General features: G+C 46.1%; 3 protein-coding genes across 5 annotated transcripts in view; 2 read left to right on the top strand and 1 right to left on the bottom strand.

The window, feature by feature from the left end:
• Nucleotides 1–616: 616 nt before the first annotated feature.
• On the top strand, nt 617–12839 carry hpcal1 (hippocalcin-like 1). Of its 3 annotated transcripts, none has more exons than XM_056580956.1 (5): nt 617–639; nt 1345–1411; nt 9219–9818; nt 11159–11264; nt 11768–12839. In XM_056580956.1, exons 3-5 carry the CDS (start codon nt 9441–9443, stop codon nt 11863–11865), a joined length of 582 nt encoding a protein of 193 aa, XP_056436931.1. In that variant the 5' UTR covers nt 617–639; nt 1345–1411; nt 9219–9440; the 3' UTR covers nt 11866–12839. The 3 variants fall into 3 exon arrangements, with proteins under 3 accessions (XP_056436931.1, XP_056436932.1, XP_056436930.1); XM_056580957.1 differs by lacking the exon at nt 617–639 and adding an exon at nt 951–1204 and having other exon boundaries at nt 9421–9818; XM_056580955.1 differs by lacking the exon at nt 617–639 and adding an exon at nt 951–1204.
• Nucleotides 11950–21937, bottom strand: pdia6 (protein disulfide isomerase family A, member 6). Its single transcript, XM_056580954.1, has 13 exons — nt 21835–21937; nt 21124–21265; nt 20697–20754; nt 19873–19999; nt 18837–18943; nt 17365–17516; nt 16624–16738; nt 16102–16242; nt 15827–15908; nt 15455–15527; nt 14134–14292; nt 13750–13846; nt 11950–13282 (listed from the first exon to the last, which is right to left on the bottom strand). Exons 1-13 carry the CDS (start codon nt 21851–21853, stop codon nt 13211–13213), a joined length of 1344 nt encoding a protein of 447 aa, XP_056436929.1. The 5' UTR covers nt 21854–21937; the 3' UTR covers nt 11950–13210.
• A 1444-nt stretch (nt 21938–23381) lies between these two features.
• The window catches only part of LOC130374612 (potassium voltage-gated channel subfamily F member 1-like), a 4592-nt gene continuing 2761 nt past the window's right edge, over nt 23382–25212 (top strand). Inside the window, exon 1 of the mRNA XM_056581482.1 lies at nt 23382–25004. Within this exon, the coding sequence (XP_056437457.1) occupies nt 23483–25004 (1522 nt within the window). The 5' untranslated portion in view covers nt 23382–23482. The remainder of the gene's footprint in view (nt 25005–25212) is intronic.

Raw genomic sequence — 25212 nt, 5'->3', positions numbered from 1 at the left:
ACACTCCTCAGTGAACTCTGACGGTGGGTGGCTGAGTGAAGGGTGCTTCTGTTGGCCACGATTGGAATGAGAGTCAAATAACCGTACAATCTACATACAGCAATGTATGAGATTAGGGACCTCTGCTGGAAACATTTAAAAGTGTATGATGTGGTGACGTAGCTACATTACTGATTTAGCTACTCAGTGACCTCTACTGGAAGTATTGAAAAGTGTATGATCGTGAACGTGCTAAAGTACTGACATAACTATACAATAGCCTACTTCAAGAAACACTGATGTTTTACTTCTCTTCTGCAATTAAATACATCGTTAAAAGACATGCTATTATTATACGTGACATGAAGAAATATTCCTGTTGTTATCGTGCACGTGACGAATACAATTTAAACTTCAACTAGAGAAGCATCTATCTTCAGCAAGAGGATATATGTGTATTGTACACACCGAGGCCATGAAGCGGGTGTCAGGCTTCAGATCGAGGGCCATACACATGGCCTCTGAGTGCGTGAAGGAGCGCGCACACTGACGCGCGGACACCCACGCACACACATCCACAAAGTTAATTATTTATCCAACCTCTTAAGCGCTGGCATACAACCTCCCTATCCTCAACGTCACAACCTCAGTTAAACCCAAGTAAGTATTCTTTTTATTTTTTTTATGATTAAGTGTATGATTTTGGACAGTCCACGCTGGATGCGCAAATAATGGTTGGTCAATCAGAAAATGATTTCTAATAAGCCTATTTTTTTTTAATGACTGCCGTTATCCTCTTCAATTAACCATTGCATGAACGAAGCCTACTACACAAAATTCTTCAACGGTTTGGGTTGAGGGGCACGTCACAGATCAGCTAAAGTAAAGATAGTTCAGGGCGCTGTTGAATTGAACAAGCTGATCGAAGGAGCGACTGTGGACTGGTCCATAGCACATGGGCGGGAGGGGGGTTGGAAATAAAATCGAGGGGCCACATAAAAGCGATTACAATACTTAGACTAATTGTTATGTTTCATATACAGCTAATTTAATTACAATTTATGTTTAGTACGTTAAATATCCGAGGCAGTAGCCTATCGATTTAAAGCTTTTACAAAAAAGGAAACCCCCCGCTTGAACCGGGCGGCTCCGGTGAAAAACGAGCCCCTCGTCCTGTGCCACATCTTCCACCGAATCATCTGTTGCTTCTGTGGAAAATGTTTTGGTAATGAAAACTACCGAAGGGATTATTATTAAAAGAAGACAATATTGTCAGCGATTTATAATTCCCCGAACCAACGAAAGTCTCTTGAAGTAAAGGCGTACTCATACTGATCTTGTTTTCCACTTTCTACCCTTTGGTAGGAGTGAGGTTAGCGGATACTCAGCCGATGCGGATTTATAACCAGCAGCACCCCACTGTTTACTAAAGGTAAGTTGTTGTTAACTTAGTCAGATTGATTTAGTCTAAACATGGGATTCTACAAAAAGGTGTGCGCTTTCTTGAAAGACTGCATAGTTGGCAGCATTGTTTGGAAAACGAGGCAGCAGGGTCAAACCTTAACAGGTTAAACAGCTGTAGATAGGATTTACCAAATCAAGATTGATCTTTTATTAATTCACCTTCTGAAGGAGTTTAGCCTACTTGATCCCGTTACAGGGGTGGCGTGTGTGGTAAAAGCATGAGTAAGCTATTGGGTACGACCGAACCTCGTATGAGCATAGTATTTGCTACAGCCTATTATTGGCCTATTTAAATACATTACATTTCACACCTTTGTACCTTTTTTAATTTGAAAGAATTTGTATTAGAACAAATATTATAACTGAAATGTCATGATAGTTAGTAATAGATTATTATAACGATCTGGTGTTAAAAAAATAAGCTCCCTCTCTGCTATTTGATGCAGAAGAAAATAAGCATACAAATGTAGGCTACAGATTGCAAATCCCATCTCCATGCTCTTCATGTGCTTCAGAGGGTTACATCTCCTTCCTCCCTCGCATCGTGTAGCCCTAAGCACAGCTACCCTGTTGCCTTGGCTACTGGTGTGTCAGGGGACTAGTCATACAGCACCACAACCTTCTCTTCGTAGCCTACCACATCCAAGGGGGAGGGGGTAAGGTAACCAGGGAAGGAAGCGGCAGTGCTCGTGAAAAATAAGAAAAAAACAACTTGAAACCGCTGTTTTCCACTCTGGACAACTCCCGCCCTCACATGCAAACCAGAGGGCTCAGATGCCAATTTCGTTCGTTTCTGTAGAAGTCGGACAATCGTGCTCTGGGAGTGAGACACGATTCAATAGATACATTTTTGTGAGCACGAGCACGCAATCGCGTGATACCAGGTTGCAGATGCACGAGGTCCAACGCTGCGGTCCGACCCGGGATCCGAACCCGTCACACTGACTCATGAACCAGCGCCCATGTGGAGTGGTGTCCTGGTGGGGCCGTTGTATTGGTCTTATCAGAGGAATAATAAGGAATTTGAATAATATGAACTCGCACATATGTTTTCGAGTAGCTGGCGATGGGAAATGTTCAGTGTGACCTCTGACATCATCACAGTGCCAGTTCTATTCTGGGAGACTACACTGGGAAGGCACGGAACGGATAACGCGTCATGATTGGTTTTGCTGTTATTGTTCAGGTTATGAGAGAGAGAGAGAGAGAGAGAGAGAGAGAGAGAGAGAGAGAGAGAGAGAGAGAGAGAGAGAGAGAGAGAGAGAGAGAGAGAGAGAGAGAGAGAGAGAGAGAGAGAGAGAGAGAGAGAGAGAGAGAGAGAGAGAGAGAGAGAGAGAGAGAGAGAGAGGGCTCTGTGTATTTGGCATCACATGGGTTCTCTGATACCAGCAGCTTACCTTTTACCCTCTTTTTTGTTCTTATGTCTGTTACACTGTAATAACAAGTCTCACCTGTTACCTGACCAACATACAGTTGTAGGTGGAATACATAGGGAATGATTTACCACATAAAAAGTTTTGTTTCTGTATTTGTGCGCACGTGTATTCCCGTAGCCATCTATGAGCTCTCCGAGGTCTGGACCTTGCAAAATGTTATAGAGCTCAAAATAAAATTGGAAACAAAACACAGCTGTGTAAAAAAATCGTCAGTTGAAAACTTCTGTTACACACGTACGGACCAGCCACACACATAGTTGCTTATGACCTGCTGTACAAACTGTGAATTCCTTCAGTGGCCTGTTTGGTATTCATATTTAATGAGACACCTCAAGAGTACAAAGAGAGATAAAGAACAAAAGCTAATAGTTGTTTACGCCGTCCCTAATGTGCTAGAAATGAAAGGGGAAGTAGGCATGGGGAGGTCGAACAGAGAAGAGTGAGTTAAACAGTGACGTCACGAGTGTGAGAAGAGTGAGTTAAACAGTGACGTCACGAGTGTGAGAAGAGTGAGTTAAACTGTGACGGTCATGAGTGTGAGAAGGCTGAATTAAACCGGGACGTCGCGAGTGTGAAAAGAGTAAGTTAAAACTCAATGTCATGTGTGTGAGAAGAGTGAGTTCAACCGTGGCAGTCACGAGTGTGAACAGGAAACCGAGGAACCCAGCTCTGTTATTTGAGTGTGTGGAAGGACCCGTGGTGTGCGAAGCGTTCTTGTTAACACCACAGCCAACTCCCCCCTTTACTTTGCGTCTCCCTCCTCCACCTGGAAAAGGTGGTGCAATCATGAGGTGTGGAGGGGAGGGGGAGCGTGGAGGGGAGGGGGGGGGGGGGGGTACAAGATGGAGGCCCTGCGATGCGCTAACCAAGGGCAACCGCAAACAATGGCCGTGGAAAAAGCAATCTCTCAAAGAGGGCTGGTGTGTGTCAAACAAACCCCCCCCCCCTCTCATCCTTCCCCCCTCCTCCCTCATCACTTCCCCCCTCCTCCCCCTCCCATTCATCCTGCCCCCTTCCTCCCCCTCCCCTTCACCCCCCCCCCCCCCCTCCTCCCCCCTCCTCCCACGTCACCTCACCGCTCAATGCTTCAGATTCCACAGGTGTCTCCCAGTGGGAGTGGATGAATTCTTCTCCAAGTGGGGGCGGGTCAGACTTAGATACAGACGGTACAAACTTCAACCCCCATACACACATACGTATATAATGAGTAGAGATGAGGCTTCGACACACACACACACACACACACATCCAGCAGTCGCAGTGACAGCTCCTCGGGAAGCGAGATGGTCTCTTCCGATCCTCGCCAGAGAACCATTCAGCCTGAGCTCTTTGAACCGTCACAGGGTCCCAGCTGTGGAAACATTCTTTCCAGTGCGTGGCGCCCGCCCCCCCCCCCCCCCCCCCCCCCCCCCTCCCCCCGACGTGCCTTCGCTCTGTGCCTCCTCTCTGCTGTCCCTCACTCGACGTCTGGAGCACGTGCTTTAGTTGGGTGTCGCCTGCGGTAATGACGGGACCTACCTGCTCAGGCGGCGGGGTCATGAACCAGATGTGTGGATGGAAAATATGAGTCAAAGGGGATCTCCTTGGTTTGAGGGGGGGGGGGGGGGGGGGGGGGGGGCGGGAGGGGTCTTGGAAAAAGTCAGTCCTACGTGACCAAGCAGTGAAAGCCAACCTCATCCTGTTGTATATTGGAAGGGCGGAGTAGTTAGTGTTGGAAAGGCAAGGTGGTGTGCGTTTGTCTGTGTGTGTCTGTGCGTGCAGATTTAAGGGACAGGCCTAAAGAATGACCTTCTGTCTAACTGTCTGTCTCAGTTCAAAATGCCTGAAATGCTACTAAACGGTGATAGGTTTTGTGATTTTAGCTTGTCTCCACTTCCCACGTGGTTTGTATAAATATCTGAGCATGTGGACTTTTTGTGTACCTAAAGTTTAAATGAAGCAGCTTTTTAGGGCTTAAAATATGCTGTGGTTTTAATAACATTAGCCCAACGATTGCTGAGTGCTAGGTCAGATAGGGTGTGTTTATGTGCATGTTGAGTTCATCCCCCATCTGCGGGGATGGAATGGGTGTGGTCCAGGCAGCAGGAAAGCGTGTGAGTGTGTTTCTGTGTTTATATTTATCTCAGGCTGGAATAAACATCTTTCCAGCAGTCTCAGCCAGGCAGTGTTGTGTGTGTGTGTGTGTGTGTCTCTCTCTCTCTCGTGCTCCTTGCTCACAGACGTTGCCTGTGAGTCACCTTTATAAAACAGCGTACGCCCTCTGAAGATCGATGCCCCTCTTATATATCTTTTCGTAACATTTGAATAACGGGTGGATATAGCAAGCCGTTTTAGCTTTTAATGCGTCAAGATTCACACTTTTACTTGTCCATTTTTACTCGTAAAAGCAACATTATTTCATGTGTAATTTCTCATACATTACTTCAAGCACATCGAAAATCCTATTCTCTAATCTACAATTAAATTCCTACTCTATACAATTCTCCCTCTCTCTCTCTCTCCCTCTCTCTCCCTCTCTCTATGTCTCTCTCTCTCTCTCTCTCTCTCTTTCTCTCTCTCTCTCTCTCTCTCTCTTTCTCTCTCTCTCTCTCTCTCTCTCTCTCTCTCTCTCTCTCTCTCTCTCTCTCTCTCTCTCTCTCTCTCCCCCCACACACACACACACACAGTCTCACACACATCGTAAAAGCACAAGGTCATAAAAATATATTTTAACAACTTTATGTGAAAAAGTTAGGGAGCAGCAGCTACTTTGCTATGTGGTGCAGACAGGAAGCTCTCTTTTACTTTTAATTGTTTTCACTATCATATACTCATGTCTAAACAAACATGCACAGACAGGGCACAGTGAGATATTGTGGGAGAGAGAGAGAGAGAGAGAGAGAGAGAGAGAGAGAGAGAGAGAGAGAGAGAGAAGGAGAGAGAGAGAGAGAGAGAGAGAGAGAGAGAGAGAGAGAGAGAGAGAGAGAGAGAGAGAGAGAGAGAGAGAGAGAGAGAGAGAGAGAGAGAGAGAGAGAGAGAACATAGCCAGGTAAATTGGAAGAGTGGAAAAAATAATCGGCATCTTTCGTAAAAATTGGGAACAGCTAATGGTTTATCTCAGGGAGCACACGTGGATTCACGGACACATTAAAGGCACGCCTTCCCTTAGCAACCTACGCACTAGCAGCCAGATCTCCGGGTGGTGTGTTGATAGAAATCTATTCCCTGCAATATTTAATATGCTGCCTGTGGCGGGTTTCTGCATGAGCTGTTTACATGTGTCCTCGTATCCACACAAACATCCGGTCTGACACACAGCAAATGCCAAAGTGTTAAAATCCCAGAGTATTCATGACCAGAGTAGATTTTATACACTTTGGTGTTGAATAGGCACTAAGTACATTTTTTGGGGTGTACCAGAAACACTCTTGGGTGTTTTCTCTAAGTGAATGCTGGTGTAGAGTAATTTAAGTGTTTATTTTAGGAGGATGGACTCCCTGAATGTCCAACGGTTGATTGACGGCCGCACGTCGATTTAGGTTTCGATTCGTCATTGGCTCGCTGCGCCTCCTCATTGGTTAAATCTAGAGACATGTGACCGTTTGTCCTCTTCCACACTACGCGGCAAACTGTTTCGGCAGAGACGGTTGACTCGAGAGGATCGAATCAATATCGCCAAGGGATTGCTCAGAGTGAACGAAGACATTTTTGAACTTCACGGGAATGTAAACAGGTAAGAAAAGTACCGAGTGAATAATGCACAGGGTTTCTATGTTTCATAGTTAGTTGTGCGTGTGTCCTTCATATAGGTCAGCAATTGTATTCATAATGGGTCTTCAGAAGGTATTAAAGTCTTACATTTAAGTTGTTCAAACCTGCAGAAACCCTGAATGCAGAATATTCAGCATTTCTTCGTCTTTTAGATCTGATAACCAACTTATAAATGCTAACGATTTTAGCTAACGTCAAACTTAATGGCCAATGCTAATGAGGCACATGTCTTCAATGTAGCTAACGCCTCGTTACCATTTTTAGCTAATGCTAACGAGGCACGTGGCTTTAATTTAGTGGGAGCGTGTCTATGTTCCCCGGGTCCTATGTTCCCCGGGTCCTATGTTCCCCGGGTCCTATGTTCCCCTCTTTGTATGAGACTGGGGAACAAAGGACCCTTTTAAAAAAAAAAGAAAAAAAAAGGGTCCTATGATAATAACCTGTTTGTATTTGGCCACCTTTATAGATGCTGACTATTTATTGACAAGAACTTTTTGAACCTTTTATGTTGTGTCATGTGCTTTCATCAGGTGTATTTCATGCTCAAAGTATGTGCTCTCCCTTTTCAGGTTGGGATAGTGACATGGCCTCACTTCTCCTGCTGGTCTACCTCCTGCCACCACCTCCAAGTGGAAAGAAGGGAGCTGTCAAAATCAGTATCCGGGAAGCTGTGGATCGTGTAGTGAAGTTTCACAGGGTAATTGTATCCTGATAAAAAATTTTTTAAAAGGTATTTTTAAAGGTCCCATGGCATGCCGCCAGAGCTTGTGTGTTGCTGATGGATGTCACAATCTCTGTTTGTCAATCTACTTATCGAGTCTTGAAAACAATGGCGTCGACGGGTGATCTACTGATGGTATTGTGTGTATAAAATGTACTTTTTAATAAACAATCTGTACACTTACAAAGTTCTCATTGCCTCGTTTTATATGTTAATACCCTTATTGAACTACCAAAGAAGTGTCGGGCTACTTCTAGCCTTTTAAATGGTTTAAAATAGCAATTTAGTTTTTACCATAACCACTGCCCCCATTGTTTCAATTTTATAGCGTTTTGATAGAATCGGCTAAAAACAGCCAACTGAAGAAAGCGTCTATATGCGTTTTTTTGTGCTAACGTTTCAACTCATTATCATACAAAACATATCCCAAATCCGTTTTACACCGGAATTCCCCTTTAATTGGTTGACAGGGACACATTTATTTATTTATTTATTTATTTTCAAGTTGTTTGTTACATCATATAAATGTAAAACTAAATATGGTTCTTGATGTAAAATAATTAAAGTTTAACTATAATGTTAACTATATTATATATGTATGCACTGTAACAACAGCAGCATCAATAAAAATATAATGTTTTCAAGAATCTAATGTGTATACTATTCATTCATGAAGTGTTGATAATTCACCTCAAAGGTGTTGGCTGTACACCAGTCAGAGTACATTCTCACTCTAGAAGTATTAAATAATCAGCTCTGCGAAGTGCTACAAAGCACTGACTTGGAGTACATATTTTCTCACTCTGGGGTTCTAGGTTTACACTGCAGGTGTAAGGAAGCACTGAATGAGTGCCCAAAAGTACCACTAATAGAGTACATTTGTACTCTCAAAGTGTTCAAATGTAACTCTAAATTTGGAGTACATATTTTGCTCTTCTAACAGTGTTCAGTGAACACTGAACTCTTGGACCTATATATACCCAAAAATGAGTGTTAAATGTACACCCATAGAGTGCAATGTACACTGTGATTTTTGCTGTGCACCAAAAGACATATATTCATATGTAAGTATATGGAACATATATATGTATAGTATGTTATATATATACTATTAAAAAAATTAAGGCTTCCGATCTATTTCATTCCTAACCAAGCATTTTCGACTCTAAATACAGTATTTAATGATTACTTTGTATGATAGAGATATTATTCAATGACCTTTTTGTTTGATGCAAGACGTGTACGCTGATCTCATCACCCAACTTTAAGTTCTGAAAAATCAAGGCTGTCGCCCTGCAGAGTTGTCTACGCCGTCGGTGTGTGAATGAGTGTATGAATGGTTGTAAGTCGCTTTGGACAAAAGCCTCTGCTAAATGCCCTAATTCTGTATTGTTGGACGTATTTTTATGCATTCAGAAGTACACAGTGCTCTTTAATGAGCAGTCCAGGCGTGTTACCATGGCCATCTGCCTTCTCCCTGACCTTTGAGGAACGGGCTCCATTGAGACTGATCGGAGCCCCCAGGACACGCTCCGCATGGAAGCGATGGGTCGATATGAGCTCTTGTCCGCATCAGGCAGATTGTCCAGTTTTTAGCACTCCTCCTTCCCTCCCTACGGACACTTATGAAGATCCACTGCGCACCCTCTTTCTTGTGCTCTCCTTATGGAGAAGATCTGGTCTATCCTCATCCGATTGGTTCAGCGAAATCCCAGTTTGTCTCCCAGGCTAGATGAATCTAGAGCACAAGTTTTGTATACAGTATGAATGTCACGCCAAGGGATGACAACAGAATCATTGAGCTGCTGCATATTTGATGTCTTACCCCCTTGGGCAGGGAGGTAATTAGGCGTGTTCCTCCCCTGTAGGAGCCCAGGGGCCCATGCTGCCAGGGGCCCGTGCTGCCAAGGGACCGCCCAGGAGCCAGGGGACCGCCCAGGACAGGGGTCGTTGTGGGGGGGGGGGGGGGCTCAAGCCAGCCAGCACAAAGAGACGCCGGGTAGAGCTGGTCCATCCATCCGTCTCCCTGTTTGTTTGTCTCTGTGTCCGTCCGTCTGCGTGCGATACGAGGGGCCCGCCACCGCGGCATCATGGGAAAGCAGAACAGCAAACTGCGGCCCGAGGTCCTGAACGACCTGAGGGAGAACACTGAGTTCTCGGACCACGAGCTGCAGGAGTGGTACCGGGGCTTCCTCAAGGACTGCCCCACGGGCCACCTCACCGTCGACGAGTTCAAGAAGATCTACGCCAACTTCTTCCCGTACGGCGACGCCTCAAAGTTCGCCGAGCACGTCTTCCGCACCTTCGACACCAACGGCGACGCCACCATCGACTTCCGGGAGTTCATCATCGCGCTGAGCGTGACGTCTCGCGGCGGCCTGGAGCAGAAGCTGCGCTGGGCCTTCAGCATGTACGACCTGGACGGGAACGGCTACATCAGCCGGGCCGAGATGCTGGAGATCGTCCAGGTGAGTGTGGTCAAGCTCTCTCCTCTCCTCACGTTTTAATTGGCCGCTCTGATGTTTAATCGTGTGACAGAGAGAGTACCGGCTTGTGGTCGCAAGTGGTTATTCACTGGAGGTCTTGAATTATCTTTGTTGCCCTGAGGCGATCAGGTGAATGGAATGATGAGAAGAGAGAAAGTGGATCTAATAAGGAAAAATGTTATCTGAACAACACTTCTCTGCTCCCTAAATCCCTACCTTTCGCCGCCATTCAATAATAGCGATACTATAAATTATTGTTATTATTATATATAGTAATTATCTCTCCAACACAAAACATAAATTCCTTTGGCATAACATCCAAACCTTTTCTTCACATTCTGTTGCTTACTACTTTGTGCTTAACTAAAAGGGTGGATTATATAATACTTGATAATCTAACACGTAGCACCTTTAAATAGTCAGATTTGGAATGATGACACATCCACTTAACATTATCATCATCCAGATCTCAAAGAAAGATGTTGTTTAAGTTGAATTTGGAAGTACAACTTACAACAGTACAACTTCTATTATATTTTAGTGTTACAGAAATCATTGTAGCTCCAACTGTAAGTAGGCAGCCTTCTCTATTTTCCCCTACTTCTCTTATCAGCGTGTGGCTATATTTACTCTGCAAATAGGATGGACTGAGCAGCTTTTTCCACATGAATGTTGGCTCAGTGGGTTGTGTTTGTACAGACGAATGTGAAGAAACAGCGACCCCCTGTCGGGTATAGATGCTTTTGTTAGTTCTAGCATTCAATTTAGGCAGGCCAGACGTTCACGCATCCCAGTAAACCAACCACCACAAACAGAGCTTTGGAGCTAGTCGTCACATAAGTAATCTACATTCATGGCAGAGTGAATAACTGAAAACAAAGGGATTTGAAAACCATTCTGTTTGCATAGTAATGCTAAAGAAATAAGAATCTATATTAACTTGATTGGTAATTGATCAAAATAGTTAATGGTCCCATGGTGTGGTGTGATTAGCTGGTACAAGCCGTTTTGGAAAGCTGCCCCTTATGACATCACAGGTGGGCGTGTCCACCTAGATGTGTGCTGGATAGATCAGCCAGCCTACCCAGTGGACTGTAGCAAACGTTGCTCATCTATCCGTCACACATCTAGGTGGACAGGCCCACCTGTAATGTCATAAGGGGCAGATTTCCAAAACGGCTTGTAGCGGCTAATCACACACCTGGTGGCATGCCATAGCACCTTTTAAAGAAACACTTTGGGTACACAGAATAAATCTAGGTTTTCTTTTGTCTATTAACATATTAATTAACCACTCCTTCCCTCCTTCCCCAACCAATCAGGCGATTTACAAGATGGTGTCATCGGTGATGAAGATGCCCGAGGATGAATCAACACCGGAGAAACGGACGGACAAGATCTTCCGACAGATGGACACTGACAATGACGGTGAGGCTGATGCCAGGTTGTACATATAAAAATACACATAGAAGTGTACTTCAGATGGAAGACAAGTAAGAAGGGGCCCATCAGCCTATCAATGACAAGAAGGGCAAAAAGATACCTTTACGGGTTACCAGGGATACAAATATGGCTGAGTTATAGAATTTACGAATCAAAAAGAATATCTTTATTGTTTACCAGCAATATTATTTGGTCACATCTTTATGTAACAGTAAGTCATTACTGTGCTCAGTGATGGCATTCACTCAAATAAAAATTTAAAATAACTGTTAACCTATTGGTTAACGATAACCTGCCCACTGTTTTGCAATAAGCAGTCCAATGGGCACATTGGGAACTCCATATGGTTGTGAAGTTGAATAACCTGAAACAAAATTCTTTGTATCATTTACAGTGTATTGGACAGTTGTGTCCAATCCACACAATATGATGTACAATATAATGTACAAACAATATGATAGTGGAGTAAACTAGGTTGTGCCCCACAGGGCGGTTGTCCCTGGAGGAGTTCATCAAAGGTGCCAAGAGCGACCCCTCCATCGTCAGGCTGCTGCAGTCCGACCAGGGGACGTCTCGCCAATTCTGAAGACACTAGAGGGCTTGATGGTCCACACGCACGGTCAAAGAAAGTCCCCTTCTCAGTCCCACTAGCATAACATCGTGGGATTGATGTCTTCCTCTTTGTGTACTGGGCACCGCTGACCGGAGGTTACTAAGACACACACACACACACACACACACACAATAAGACACGTCCATAGTGACACGCATCGAGACAAGACTCTCTACCAGTATTTGGTCTCCATGCTCCACACGATGTCCAGGGTAATCCTCTGCCGCTGTTTAAACAGAATAAATCGGTCCACATAAACACACATAGGACCAGAGGACAGTTTAATGGCGTACCCTTGATAAATGTCACCGCATGTCTTAATGTTTACATGACGATATATTTATCTATGCTGTATTAATATTGCTCTCCTTTCCATCTCTCTGTTGGGCTATTACATGCTTGGTCTATTCAAACCTTTTCTTACCCCCGATACCTTTCCTTGAGATATTTTCTCCTGCTTTAAAGTGCCATCTTGGATAAATATTTGTACTGTTCAGAATGTATTTACAGTACAATGCAAGTATTATGACTATATGATTCAACTAAGAGGAGCCCTGATTGACTGAACGTTAGATGGCGTTAGTAGAAGCTCTTTGAGATGAGTGTATCAGCAGGAACTACAAGGGCCGTGATTGGTCAGTAGTTGCTCTCTTTGCCTTTGGTATTTGCATGCGCTCTGTAACTGCGACTGCAGCATTTACTGATATTTTAATTTTTCCGTTTATATGAAATGTGGACGCATCAACATGTTTTTATTCCTTTTTATTTTTGTAACAAAAATGTCATTTTGTTTTCACACAATTGAAATAAAGTCGTGTAAGAAAAATCTACACAAAGACGTCCCACATAACCCCACCTTTCAGTCCCGGACGGAGCACTCCCCTCCGGTCGTTAAAACAAAAGCAAGCGACTCACTCAAAACCTAAATTCATATCAGGCTGGACATACACTCATGGTAGATAATTATTCAAATGTTTTACAAAAATTGGTGTTTGGAAAGGTGGGCATAAAGTTGGGGGGCAGTGAGAGGGGAAGAGGCTGGTCAGATCCATCCTCTTCCTCCACCTAGGAGGGCGACTGTGTGATTATGTAGTTCTTCAGCAGGTCCGTGAGGTGGAGTTCACCCCACCCCGACCCCCACCAAGTGTCTGACCAGGGTGACGTGAGGAACGGCATGGCTTTTCCATTTCCCCCCGGCGTCTCTCCAGGGAATATGGTGGTGTCGGGGTAGGGGGTACGGCGGGACCCCGACCAAAAACAAACTGGAACAAACTGGATGGAGAGCAGGGCCAGGTGGGCCGCAGCCAGGAGCGCGGACTCATAACTCGGTCTTCTCGAAGACGTCGTCGAGGTCAACATCACTGAGGTCAATCTCCTCCTCCGCAGGAAGCTGGGGGGGGGGGGGGAGAAAATGGGAGCAGAACATTTTGGGTTCTTTGGAGATCAGAATAATTTAGACTCTTGCATACTTTGCTCGACCCCAAAGAAAAAATGATATCAATTAAATATATTGTTCACGTATTCGGAAATACAGTTAGTTACACAATGATAGCCTACAACAAAGAGGAGATCATGGGTTGTTGGTTTTTGAACGTTTTGGATGTCCAAAAACACTTGCGTTCCCACAATGAATAAGTAGCCCAGCTTCTCAATCGGTGGCTACCCGAAAGACTCGTTCTGAATGGGTCGCAGAGTGTGTGGTCGTAAAAAATTTAATAAATATAATTTTTACTACTTACTACTTTTTGCTAGAGTAATGTGCTGGTGTGCAGAAGCACGCCACTGCCGTAAAAACATAAGTAGCAGTCATAAAGAGTGGCAGTAAACCAGTAGTTCTCTCCCCATTGGTCCACCTACCTCTCCGTCTTTGCCGTCCCAGGGCGCTACCGTTGTGATCTTGGGCCACGCCCCCTCCCCAACTGTTGACGTGGAACCACGACCCATAGAGAGATCCCTGGAAAAATAATAATAATTAGCAATGATTGAACAGGGTGAGTCACCCAGAAGTGATGGCCACTGAAGTGAACAGGGTGCACATTTCTTTCTGACTGTAGTCAGACCGGAAGGAAAGCAAGGTTCGAAGTTCAAGTTCGAAGCTTTATTTGTCCAACATGTTGCCATATTAGAGAATTGTCTTTGATTGAAGGCAGTCTGTTCTCTAATTGTGCCCCCTGTTCCCTTCAGTGGCCATCACTTCTGGGAGCCAGGGGAGAATATAAGCAGCGCGGTAGCGCCCCCTACCTCAGGAACTCGTGAATGCCGCTGTCGCTGAATGAGCCCTTGAGCAGAGCATACTTCATCTTGCGGGCGTTGATGGCAGCCATGGCTGGGTAGCCGAACCCTCCGATTCCCAAGGCATTCTCCAACTCCATCTGGGCCCCGCCCTCGGTCCACAGCCACCTACGGACCCGGCACGGGTGGGGGTAAGTGAACATGAACTTTATTTCAAATCAAGGACATCTAGAAGAGATTTCATCCAAAGCGACTTACAATACTTTTGTCAGAAGAAAGAGAAATTAGATAAGGCTGTTGGTAGAGTGAAACCCTAACCCTAGCCCTAACCCATATAAAAAAGTGCCAAGCACTAACAATTGTTAGGTGCGGCCACACCAGACGCGTATCTCGCGTACTTTTTACGCGAGATACGCGCGTAAAATGTTGCTTGACCATTTTGTGTCAAAAATGGTCACATACGCGCAATACGCGCCATACGCGCATACGTCACTCGCCTAGATGAGTCCAATGTCCATGCAAGTGAACGGAGCGTTCCCTCTTCGTCATAACTATCAAACCAAACATCCTTCACATTCACCGAGCGAACATTATGAAAGTAAAATGCACATTTCTCGCTAGAAATGTTTCCATAAAAGCATTTAATGGCGTAACTATGTTACTATTTCCACACAGAATAAAGAAAAATGTCGGCCGTATGCTTCTGTCCAAGCTCACTACTCTCTGCCAGTGACGTCGGGTCAAGCTCAACGCTGATTGGGCAAGGCGGCAATCGTCAGACGCGTATCTCGCGTACTTCGCGTAAAAAGTTCAATTTTTTGAACTCTTGAAATGTACGCGATATACGCGATATACGCGCGTATAGCGCGTATTGCGCGTAAATATACGCGCCACATACGCGCTATACGCGCGTACAATGTTGCTTATACGCTTAATACGCGTAATACGCGTATTAAACCAATGGTTCCCTATGAAGAAAATGGCGATTTGAGACGCGAAGTACGCGAGATACGCGTCTGGTGTGGCCGCACCTTAAGGTTAACCCATCCCCCGTATACAACAAAGATAGATAGGATAAGAGTGTGTGTACATTAAGGGCCAGGCCGTACAAAATACAATAAATGGGTACATTAAGTGCCAGGGCATACAACATACAATAAGTTCGTAAGAGGGATGTTTTTATGAGAGTAGGGGTGAGAAGGGGCGTTGGGGGTTAGGGAGGAGGCTATGCAGGGTCCAGGTGAACTCTTAACACGCGAGTCTTGAGTCTCTGGCTGTATTATGGTGGAGCTATTGATAGGAACGAATACAACGAACAGAAGAACCGTACCCCCACATCTTCTTCTTGTACTTGTCAGCCATTTTCATCACAACCTCCAGATAGCTTTTCCTCCCGGACGCCCCTGTTGGGAGGAAACACATGCATGAGGACCACAGAGGGGATTTTACATACAGATGATATATTATATATATATAGGAGGACACAGTACACGTTTTTTTTTGTTTAAACGGCTTAAAACCTTGCCTTCTCTTTGCTAGGGATACAGCTTAGGGACAAATTCTAAGTAGTACCCAGTTGAAAAACAACTGATTATAAAGTAGTATAACTTTGTTGCTCAAGGCTCATATAAAAAAATGGAACTATACAGTTAAGTAGCATGCCGAAAAGAAAGAGGGGAACGAGGGGAGGGGTGTTGCTCACCTGTGTCGAGGATGTGTGGCAGCACAGCGATCACACACAGCTGGCTGTCCACACAGGTCTTCAGACTGTCTTCGCTGAGGATCTGAAACACGCAACAATTTAGTTGTCGCTCAATTCAAATACCCAACCCAAATATCCATAATCAACTGCAATACAGGTGGATACAAAAATAAAATATACTTAAAATACCTTTAAGTAATATATAAGACTTAAAATAAAAAAACAAAAATACAATGCATGCACATACACACGCACACACACACACACACACACACCTCCATTAGCTCAGGCGGAACGGCGTTGTCAGAGAACAGGTCCAGCGCCCTGGCGATGATGTCAGCCCGGGAACGCCCCCCTTGGTAGTCCTCAGGCTCCTCCCCTTTACGGAACACTTTGATGGTGGGGAATCCTCGGACCTGGACACAAAACGACAGAAACAATGGACACATTATAACGTCATCTCTAAACGGGGGCATCAACAAATATGAAGTGGTGGTTATTGGAAGATCGATTGTTAGATCTATGGTAAATCTATAGATCTACAGTTAGAGACAGGTGACCCTCAGAGTCTTCTTTAGACACACCTCGCATGCTCTCACGTGTCCTCAAGCCATTGATCGTTAATATACGTCCATCAGTTGGATTTTAAGAACTAAACAAGCACAGAACATGGCGGTAGGTTTACTCTGCATGTCATCCGGTTCAGAATACATCATAATTCCCGTGGGAAATAGTTAGTCCCAACTGCCCATGGATCAGGAGTGCGGTCCACGGGGGACTGGAGAAGGTGAACTCACCCCGTAGCGGCTGGAGACCCCCTGGTGGATGGTGGCGTCCACCGCCCCCAGGCGCACCTTCCCCTTGGTCTGCTCCTGCACCGCGCTGGCCGCCGCCGCCCACTCCGGCTCCAGGCTGCACACAACACCGTGGTGAGGGGGGCTCAAGGCTACACGGCCCGGCCCACACAGGGGCACCGACATAGGACCAGGTGATTTAACACGCGTTCCCTAAGTAGCCCTCCAATTAAGTAACATCATTATCAAGACTAAACTAAATATGATTTGACTGTGGATCTTTAAAAAGCGACTGCTCTTCCACAAAACCAGATTCATCCGGAAATGCGAATGCTGTTTGAGTCATTACTTTACTGATAGCTATCTTTGACTTTTATTGCCACGCTCCAATGCAGTTACATAGTACAAACTCCTCCATTTCTAATGCTGAACCCTAAAAGTACCTGTGATCATTTGCAAGAGTAGCCTTGTGTGTGTTAATCTGCGTGAGTGCGTGTATCTTCGTGTGTGTGTGTGTGTGTGCTTATCTGGGTGTGTGTGTGTGTGTGTGTTTGTCTGTGTGTATGCGTATGTATCTGTGTGTGCGCGTGTGTAGCTGTGTGTGCGCTTGAATATGTATGCGTGTTTGTGTGTGTGAATGTATCTGCATGAGTGTATGTGCCTGTGTGTCTGAGTGTCTGTGTGAATGTATCTGCATGTGCGTGTGTTTGAGGAGTTAGAGAGGGACGGGGCACAGAGCCGTACCTCTTGCAGTGTCCACACCACGGGGCGAAGAACTCCACCAGCCACACGGCGTCGCCCTCCATCACCAGCCTGTCGAAGTTGTCGTCGGTCAGCTCCACCACGTCCTTGGTGCTGCCTCCACCTCCACCTCCACCACCACCACCACCACCGCTCTAGAGGACACACACAAAAACACCATTTATCAATGAGTCAGTCCGCCGGCGCTTTTCACCCAAGTGACTAATCAGAGTGTGTGTTATGAGGGAGGTTGGTGTGTGTGTATGAGGGAGGTTGGTGTGTGTATGAGGGAGGTTGGAGTGTGTTATGAGGGAGGTTGGAGTGTGTATGAGGGAGGTTGGAGTGTGTATGAGGGAGGTTAGAGTGTGTGTTATGAGGGAGGTTGGTGTGTGTATGAGGGAGGTTGGTGTGTGTATGAGGGAGGTTGGAGTGTGTTATGAGGGAGGTTGGAGTGTGTATGAGGGAGGTTGGAGTGTGTATGAGGGAGGTTGGAGTGTGTATGAGGGAGGTTGGTGTGTGTATGAGGGAGGTTGGAGTGTGTGTTATGAGGGAGGTTGGAGTGTGTATGAGGGAGGTTGGAGTGTGTTATGAGGGAGGTTGGAGTGTGTATGAGGGAGGTTGGTGTGTGTATGAGGGAGGTTGGTGTGTGTATGAGGGAGGTTGGTGTGTGTATGAGGGAGGTTGGTGTGTGTATGAGGGAGGTTGGAGTGTGTGTTATGAGGGAGGTTGGAGTTTGTATGAGGGAGGTTGGTGTGTGTATGAGGGAGGTTGGAGTGTGTTATGAGGGAGGTTGGAGTGTGTGTTATGAGGGGGGTTGGAGTGTGTTATGAGGGAGGTTGGAGTGTGTTATGAGGGAGGTTGGAGTGTGTTATGAGGGAGGTTGGAGTGTGTGTTATGAGGGAGGTTGGAGTGTGTTATGAGGGAGGTTGGAGTGTGTTATGAGGGAGGTTGGAGTGTGTTATGAGGGAGGTTGGAGTGTGTTATGAGGGAGGTTGGAGTGTGTGTTATGAGGGAGGTTGGAGTGTGTTATGAGGGAGGTTGGAGTGTGTGTTATGAGGGAGGTTGGAGTGTGTTATGAGGGAGGTTGGAGTGTGTGTTATGAGGGGGGTTGGAGTGTGTTATGAGGGAGGTTGGAGTGTGTTATGAGGGAGGTTGGAGTGTGTGTGTTATTATCGGTTCTGTTCGTTATGATTGATCTATATGCCTCTTTAGGACGGGCGGTCCATCTATGTTCTGTGATGCACGACCTCTCCGCTTGTGTCATGTTCATGACATAAAGCTCTGGGCTACTTACATCAAAAACATACTGATCTCCTTTTATTTTACTGGAAGATCAAATCTAAACAATGCTTAACAACTTAGTGAAAAGACGTCAGACTGCAGAGTCCCTTGAGGAATCAGCACTATAAGGTTACTATTGGTCTGACTGTTCTGTAGACACCCCCTGGTTCTGGGCTGTGCCGGGGGGGCTGTACCTGTCGGCTGTAGTCAGAACCTCCTGACTTGCCGCTGAGCCTCTCCTTCACCAGGGAGCGCAGCGCGGTCATGGCTCCTTCCACGATGGCCTGGCTGGTCCGTCCGCCTGGAGGGAGGGGAAGGGCGGGTGGGGGGGCAGAGGTTAGAGGACAGCATTTCATCAGACTGTGGGAGCCATAAAGTTATTACACGCAACAAAAAAAGAGCCCACTAAAAGTCACGTAGTTAGAGTGTGGCAGCCAACTAGGTGGTGTGTAGCAATGGCCCTTTGCTACGACTCGTTTGGTGGATTTTGATGTCCATGTCTGGGACACTTAGGAGAAGTAGTATAAGGCTAAGTGTGTGATTCATTTTGTATTCAACATCGCTCATTGTCCTTATAAAATATCACTGGGTGGCCACAGGTCACATCCAGTGATAACAAGTCCCCTCTCCTTCCTAGAACACACCTTTTTCTAAACGCAGTGTTCCCTGTTTCAGGTAACCCTCTGAAACAGGGGGTTCCCTCACACTTGAAATACCATTTACACCCAGTCAAGTGGGTCTAAGAATCCTCACTAGCAAGCAGTAAAATCTGTGCAAACATGCGTCCACCTAACCCTTATTCATAGCACCCCTGTGAACTGCCTACGGCTGCTCAAATCAAAATGACATCATCTCGACCGTCACTCATAGTTCATACGGCGATTTGTCGCATGTCACACATCTCAGAGATTCTGAAGCTCAGGGCAGAGTGTGCGTGAACTGTGCGTCCACACCAACATTAGGAAGAAAGGGCAGCTTTAAATGCCATGGCCGTACGCGTCTGCGCGACATGTCCGAGCAATTCACGCATGCATCATCATGGGGACTACACTGGAAGCTTTATGCAGGTCAAGACCATGTCAAAGTAAGACTGTACGTTCTCAAGATCATTTGTTTTGGCGAGAGGTTCCTCACACAGGGGCCACTTCACTAAGGCAAGGGGTTTCAACTGACCAATCACAGACCAAAGCTAGCAAAAACAACTCATCAAAGCCATCGGGTGCAGCTCACCTTGGAAGTCGTCCGGCTTGTTCTTATTGGCTCCAAAGATCTTGATGGTGGGGAAGCCCCGGACCCCGTACTGGCTCCCCAGGGACTTGTGTTGGTCAGCATCCACAGCCCCCACCTTCACAATACCCTGGAGACAGGGGTGGAGCAAACACACTCACTCAGTGGAATTGAAATTCCTTCATCTGGCCCATTGTGTTTTCTGTGATAAAAGATGTATGGTGTGATACGTGTATTTTTTATTTAATAACAAGTAATAAGTTATACATACTACCATTATTTGGACTACTATGACTACTGTGTACAAAAACAAACAGTGGTGCATGAAAACATTAATATTCTTGTGGTTCCAGTTGCTTGAATTGCTGAACCTGCCCACGCAAAATTAAAGTGTGGGCTACATAACTGTGACAAAAAAATAATGATATTCAAATAAGCTCTTTGTGAGCCATCCATGGAGCAATGCGTAGCATATGTGGCTGTTGAGTGATCTTCTTGACACAAGCAATCATGATGTTCTTTAAAAACTAAACTGGGGGATACTAGGGTTATCTTTACACCTACTGTCCAATACTATTGAGGATGCAGACTTTTTTTATCATAATGCCCAATCGGACACAGCCAGCGAGGCTTGCAACAGCAGGCAGATAAACAGCTACTCTTACTAAACATCTATGACAAACGCCTGAAAACATATAGAGCCAGGAATGAACAGAGCGAAAAACTCCAACATGAAAGATAGCTGCTACACAGTTGGTCAACATGTTTGATATCATCACCATCAGATGTGTAACCATTGAAAAGGGCACCGTGACCCTTGTGTTTACCTTGAGGGCTGTGGCCGCCTTCTTCCAGTCCGCCGTCAGGCTCTGACAGTGGCCACACCTGCAACCAGGAGAGCAAGCTGCGTGTCAGTCACCGATGGTGAACAATGAATCGAATGTACGCCGGGGTTCCGATCAACGAACATCAACAGGTTCAACCGATACAAATAACATAACAGCTGCTGTGTTGTTGGGTGCCATTCATCTTTAGACGGACAAGTATCCTGCATTAACCTAAACATGTTACAGTTGTTAGCTGTGAGCAATGCATGTTGTCTTTACAACCTTTGTGTATACAATGCCGCACTTACAATATATGCACAGTGTGACTAACAACCAGCTTATTGGTTAACAGGGATATGCACATAGCTTTGTGTAATGGTATGATTGTTATGACGGTCACACAGTAAGGTTACACAAATGGGCTCACCATGGCGCATAGAACTCAATGAGCCACAGGCTGTCGCTCTGGACCACCTCCTTGTTGAAGTTGGAGGGGTTGAGCTCCACCACATCGTCCCTGGCCGAGTAGAACCCGCTGACGGCCAGCACCAGAGAGCAGCCCAGTACACCTGCAGCACCACCGCGCCGCGGGGAAAAACAGAAGCACAGAAAGATGTACACAACAGCAGTGTAAGGCCAACACAATGCAGCCGCTAAGTACATCTGGCCATCTGCACCACCACGCCAAGGTGAAGGAGAGGAACACAAAGGTGTCTACAACAGCAGTGTAAAGCCCAGTACACCTGCACCACCAAGTCCAGGGGAAGGACAGACGCACAGAAAGGTGTGTACAACATACAACGGCAGTGTTAAACCCACACAATGCAACCCCACACAACAAGCGATGTGCCTGTACATCTGCACAAGTATGCAGATAAGTATCACTATGAACGATTCTATCGTCACAATACGGGAAACACAGCAAGTTAGAGCATAATCAATAAGTTATGGGACAAAAGAGTCAGCCAAACCCGTATAGTTTTCACTATGTACCCACTGCTGTACCGCAGGGCCGATAGAAACGTCGCCCAATCGCTGCTTATCCTAAAACCACGACAACATTTAACCCACAAACCATTTTCTCTTGATTTAACTAATGATAAATATTAAACCGGATAGTTCATGTGCATTTTCTTACCAATTAAAAGTGAGCCCATGGTTCAGCAAGTTATTCTCTCTCTTTGCTCCTCTCTCTGTTAGCTCCTCTGAGCGGCGCCGCCTGAAAAGTAGAAGGCGAAGTCTTACCGTGGCCCGCGCTGATTGGTTCGTCAGCGGCGACGCTCCTGTCGGGCCAATCACTGAGCGCCGTGTAGTTTCACTACCGGTATATAGGAGGAGAGGAACCCGACACGAGCGCGTCTATGAATGGATGGATGGGCGACAGAATAAAAAAAAATACGGAATTATAGTTGAAACAAAAAGAGAATTGAAAAGGCTTAGGTTAACTTACAATTTGCCCCGGCCCAGCTAGAGCGATATATAAAAATATTGTTGGTTCTAATATCATACAAAAGAAACAAAAAACAGTAATAACAACCGCCCTCAGAGTTTGTGAGTGAAAGTGTGAACCACGTGTATGAAGCTGCCATAGGCCGTCTGACACGAAGGTCTACCTCTGACCAATCATCCACCTGTATCTGTCTTATTATGAGGAATTATTTTGTCCAAGTTCTATAGTTCAGTGATTGTATTATGATCAAAGTGGTGATGGGAAATACATGTCTGTGTATTCTCCAACAACCACATAATACACTATATAAGACCTTTGATACGATAAGATAATAATAATAATAATAATAATAATAATAATAATAATAATAATAATAATAATAATAATAATAATAATAATAATAATAATAATAATAATAATAGTGGACTGTAGCCCACCAAATGTTTATCATTCGATTGTTTTCAAGGCACTTGGGTATTTTAGCAAATTCTTCAACTTTTGTATGATATTAATGATATAACAATAATCAATAATCAGCATTTCTAATAGTGGGCCATTTCAACAAAGGCCTGATGGATCTTGTTGAATGCTTTATGTAAGGCTGTCAGTGACCACTAGAGGGAAACAAACACTACGGTCACCCGGCGGAGTTCGTGTCTGATTGAACACACATCCAACTATTTCATATTCAATATACGCATTAGTTTATTGGTATGGAGGTCGGATATATTTGACAAAATATCCAAATTGAAAAATAATAACTAATTTATAATTTGTTTAGGAGGGTTGGCTTAAGCTGTTAGTTAGTTAATGTATCTCTTATATAGGCCTAGGTCGGTTTATTAATTATGATATTTCGTCAACCAAAAGCATAAAGGCCATTCCCTTTTGATTGTAAAATGTGATAACATTTTGTTTACGACTTTATGTCACCGTGCCCTACATAATTATTAAAGATTATGGTTCACTTTGCCTACTAATCGTAGTGCCTCGTTTTTTGTTAGTGTTTTTTTCTCTCTGTAAAGTAAAGTGGTGTCTTCTTAGTTTCTACACTCCCTATACTAACTCCCTTTAGGGCCTCATCGTCACTAAATCGAATGAACATTTTAACATTAACATTCACTGACTGATGTTCTCATATGTGAGCTTTGGCGCGCGCCGGAATGCACGACGCGCACTCTAGGTTCCCCACAGCAACCAGCAGACGGCCGGGAGCAGACAGGCGGAGTGGTGCGTACTCCTCCTCTCTGAGCTCACAACCCGGAGGAGACAGGCGGAGTGGTGCATCCTCCTCATCCTCCTCCTCTGAGCACACACACCGGTGAAGCTCGGATGCATGCGTAACACCCAGACACCGAGTTTGGAGCACGGGGAGACAACGGACGGCGCCATGGCTTGCTATAACACTTTTCTGTTGAAGACGGACAATGTGGAGAAGAAGATCATCATGTGGGGTTTCCCGAGGACACGGTACACTAACTGCAACGGATCGTCCGGGGCAAGCGAGCAGACCGAGGTTGTGGTTAACATAGGGGGAGTTAAACAGGTGTTGTACGGGGATGTGCTGACCCGCTTCCCGGAGACCCGTCTGGCAGGGATCGTGGAGAGTTCCTCTGCGGGTTCTGAGGACCTCTCCTCACTGTGTGACGACTACGACCCGGACTCCAGGGAGTTATACTTCGACCGAGACCCCGATGCGTTCAAGTGCATCATGGAGCTATATTACTACGGGGAGATCCACATGAAGCGAGGCATCTGCCCCATCTGCTTCATGAAGGAGATGGAGTTCTGGAAGATAGACCCCGACTATCTGGATGAGTGCTGCAAGAGCAACCTGAGCGACGTGGAGAACGAGCTGGCGGAGATCGCGGAGAAAGTGAAAACCATCCTGGTGGACCGAGATGGGGACCCGTCGGGCACCGGTTGGCAGCGCCTACAGACCATCCTGTGGAGGCTCATGGAAAAGCCCGAGTCCTCGCTCCCCGCGCGCACCATAGCCATCGCGTCCTTCTTCTTCATCCTGGTCTCCTCCGTTGTCATGTGCGTGGGCACCCTGCCCGACGTGCAGATAGAGAACGCGGAGGGGAACCTTACGGAGCACCCCACGCTGGAGCTGATCGAGACCCTGTGCATCGGCTGGTTCACCGTGGAGTACGTACTGCGTCTGATCTCCTCCCCCAACAAAGTCAAGTTCGTCCTGTCGTTCATGAACATCATCGACTTCATGGCCATCATGCCGTTCTTCGTAGTGTGGACTTTAACATCTCTCGGCACAGCCATGATGGAGCTGGCCAACGTGCAACAGGCGGTGCAGGCTTTGCGCATCATGCGCATTGCGCGGATCTTCAAGCTGGCGCGCCACTCGTCGGGCCTGCAGACCCTCACGTCGGCGCTGAAGAGCAGCTTCAAGGAGCTGGGCCTACTGCTGATGTACATGGGCGTGGGGGTGTTCCTGTTCTCCGCGCTGGGCTACACCATGGAGCAAAGTCACCCGGACACCTTGTTCACTAGCATCCCTCAGTCCTTCTGGTGGGCCGTCATCACCATGACGACGGTGGGCTACGGTGACGTGTACCCCAAGACCACCCTGGGTCGGTGCAACGCGGCGGTCAGCTTCCTTTGCGGGGTCATCGCCATAGCGCTGCCAATCCACCCCATCATCAACAACTTCGTCATCTTCTACAACAAGCAACAGGTGCTGGAGACCGCGGCTAAGCACGAGCTGGAGCTGATGGCGCTGCGCACCAGCGACGACCACCTGATGGCGGGGTCGCGGTGCTCTCAGGGGTCCGCCGCGGGGTTGGAGATCTGGGACAGGCCTTTGACTTCTGCTCACAGCGAGGCCCACGCGCCCTTAGGTAAAACAGCATGCGCAAAGGGAGGGATGGAGTCTGCGGAATGAACATGAGTTTGAACCCGTGGCACAGAGGAAACTAAAAACACATATCGGATTAACCAAGGACTTCACCCGTGTTGCTGTTTATGCCTGAGTACATAACGCATCGGCGGCCTAGAGTTTGTGTGTGTGCAGTCCTGCAGTATATTCGCTTGTCTTGCTTGTATAGC

The sequence above is a fragment of the Gadus chalcogrammus genome, chromosome 21 (assembly GCF_026213295.1).
Source record: "Gadus chalcogrammus isolate NIFS_2021 chromosome 21, NIFS_Gcha_1.0, whole genome shotgun sequence".
NCBI classification, from domain to species: domain Eukaryota; kingdom Metazoa; phylum Chordata; class Actinopteri; order Gadiformes; family Gadidae; genus Gadus; species Gadus chalcogrammus.
The sequence above is the reverse complement of the archived record's forward strand: the minus strand, read 5'-3'. Positions and strand labels throughout refer to the sequence as shown.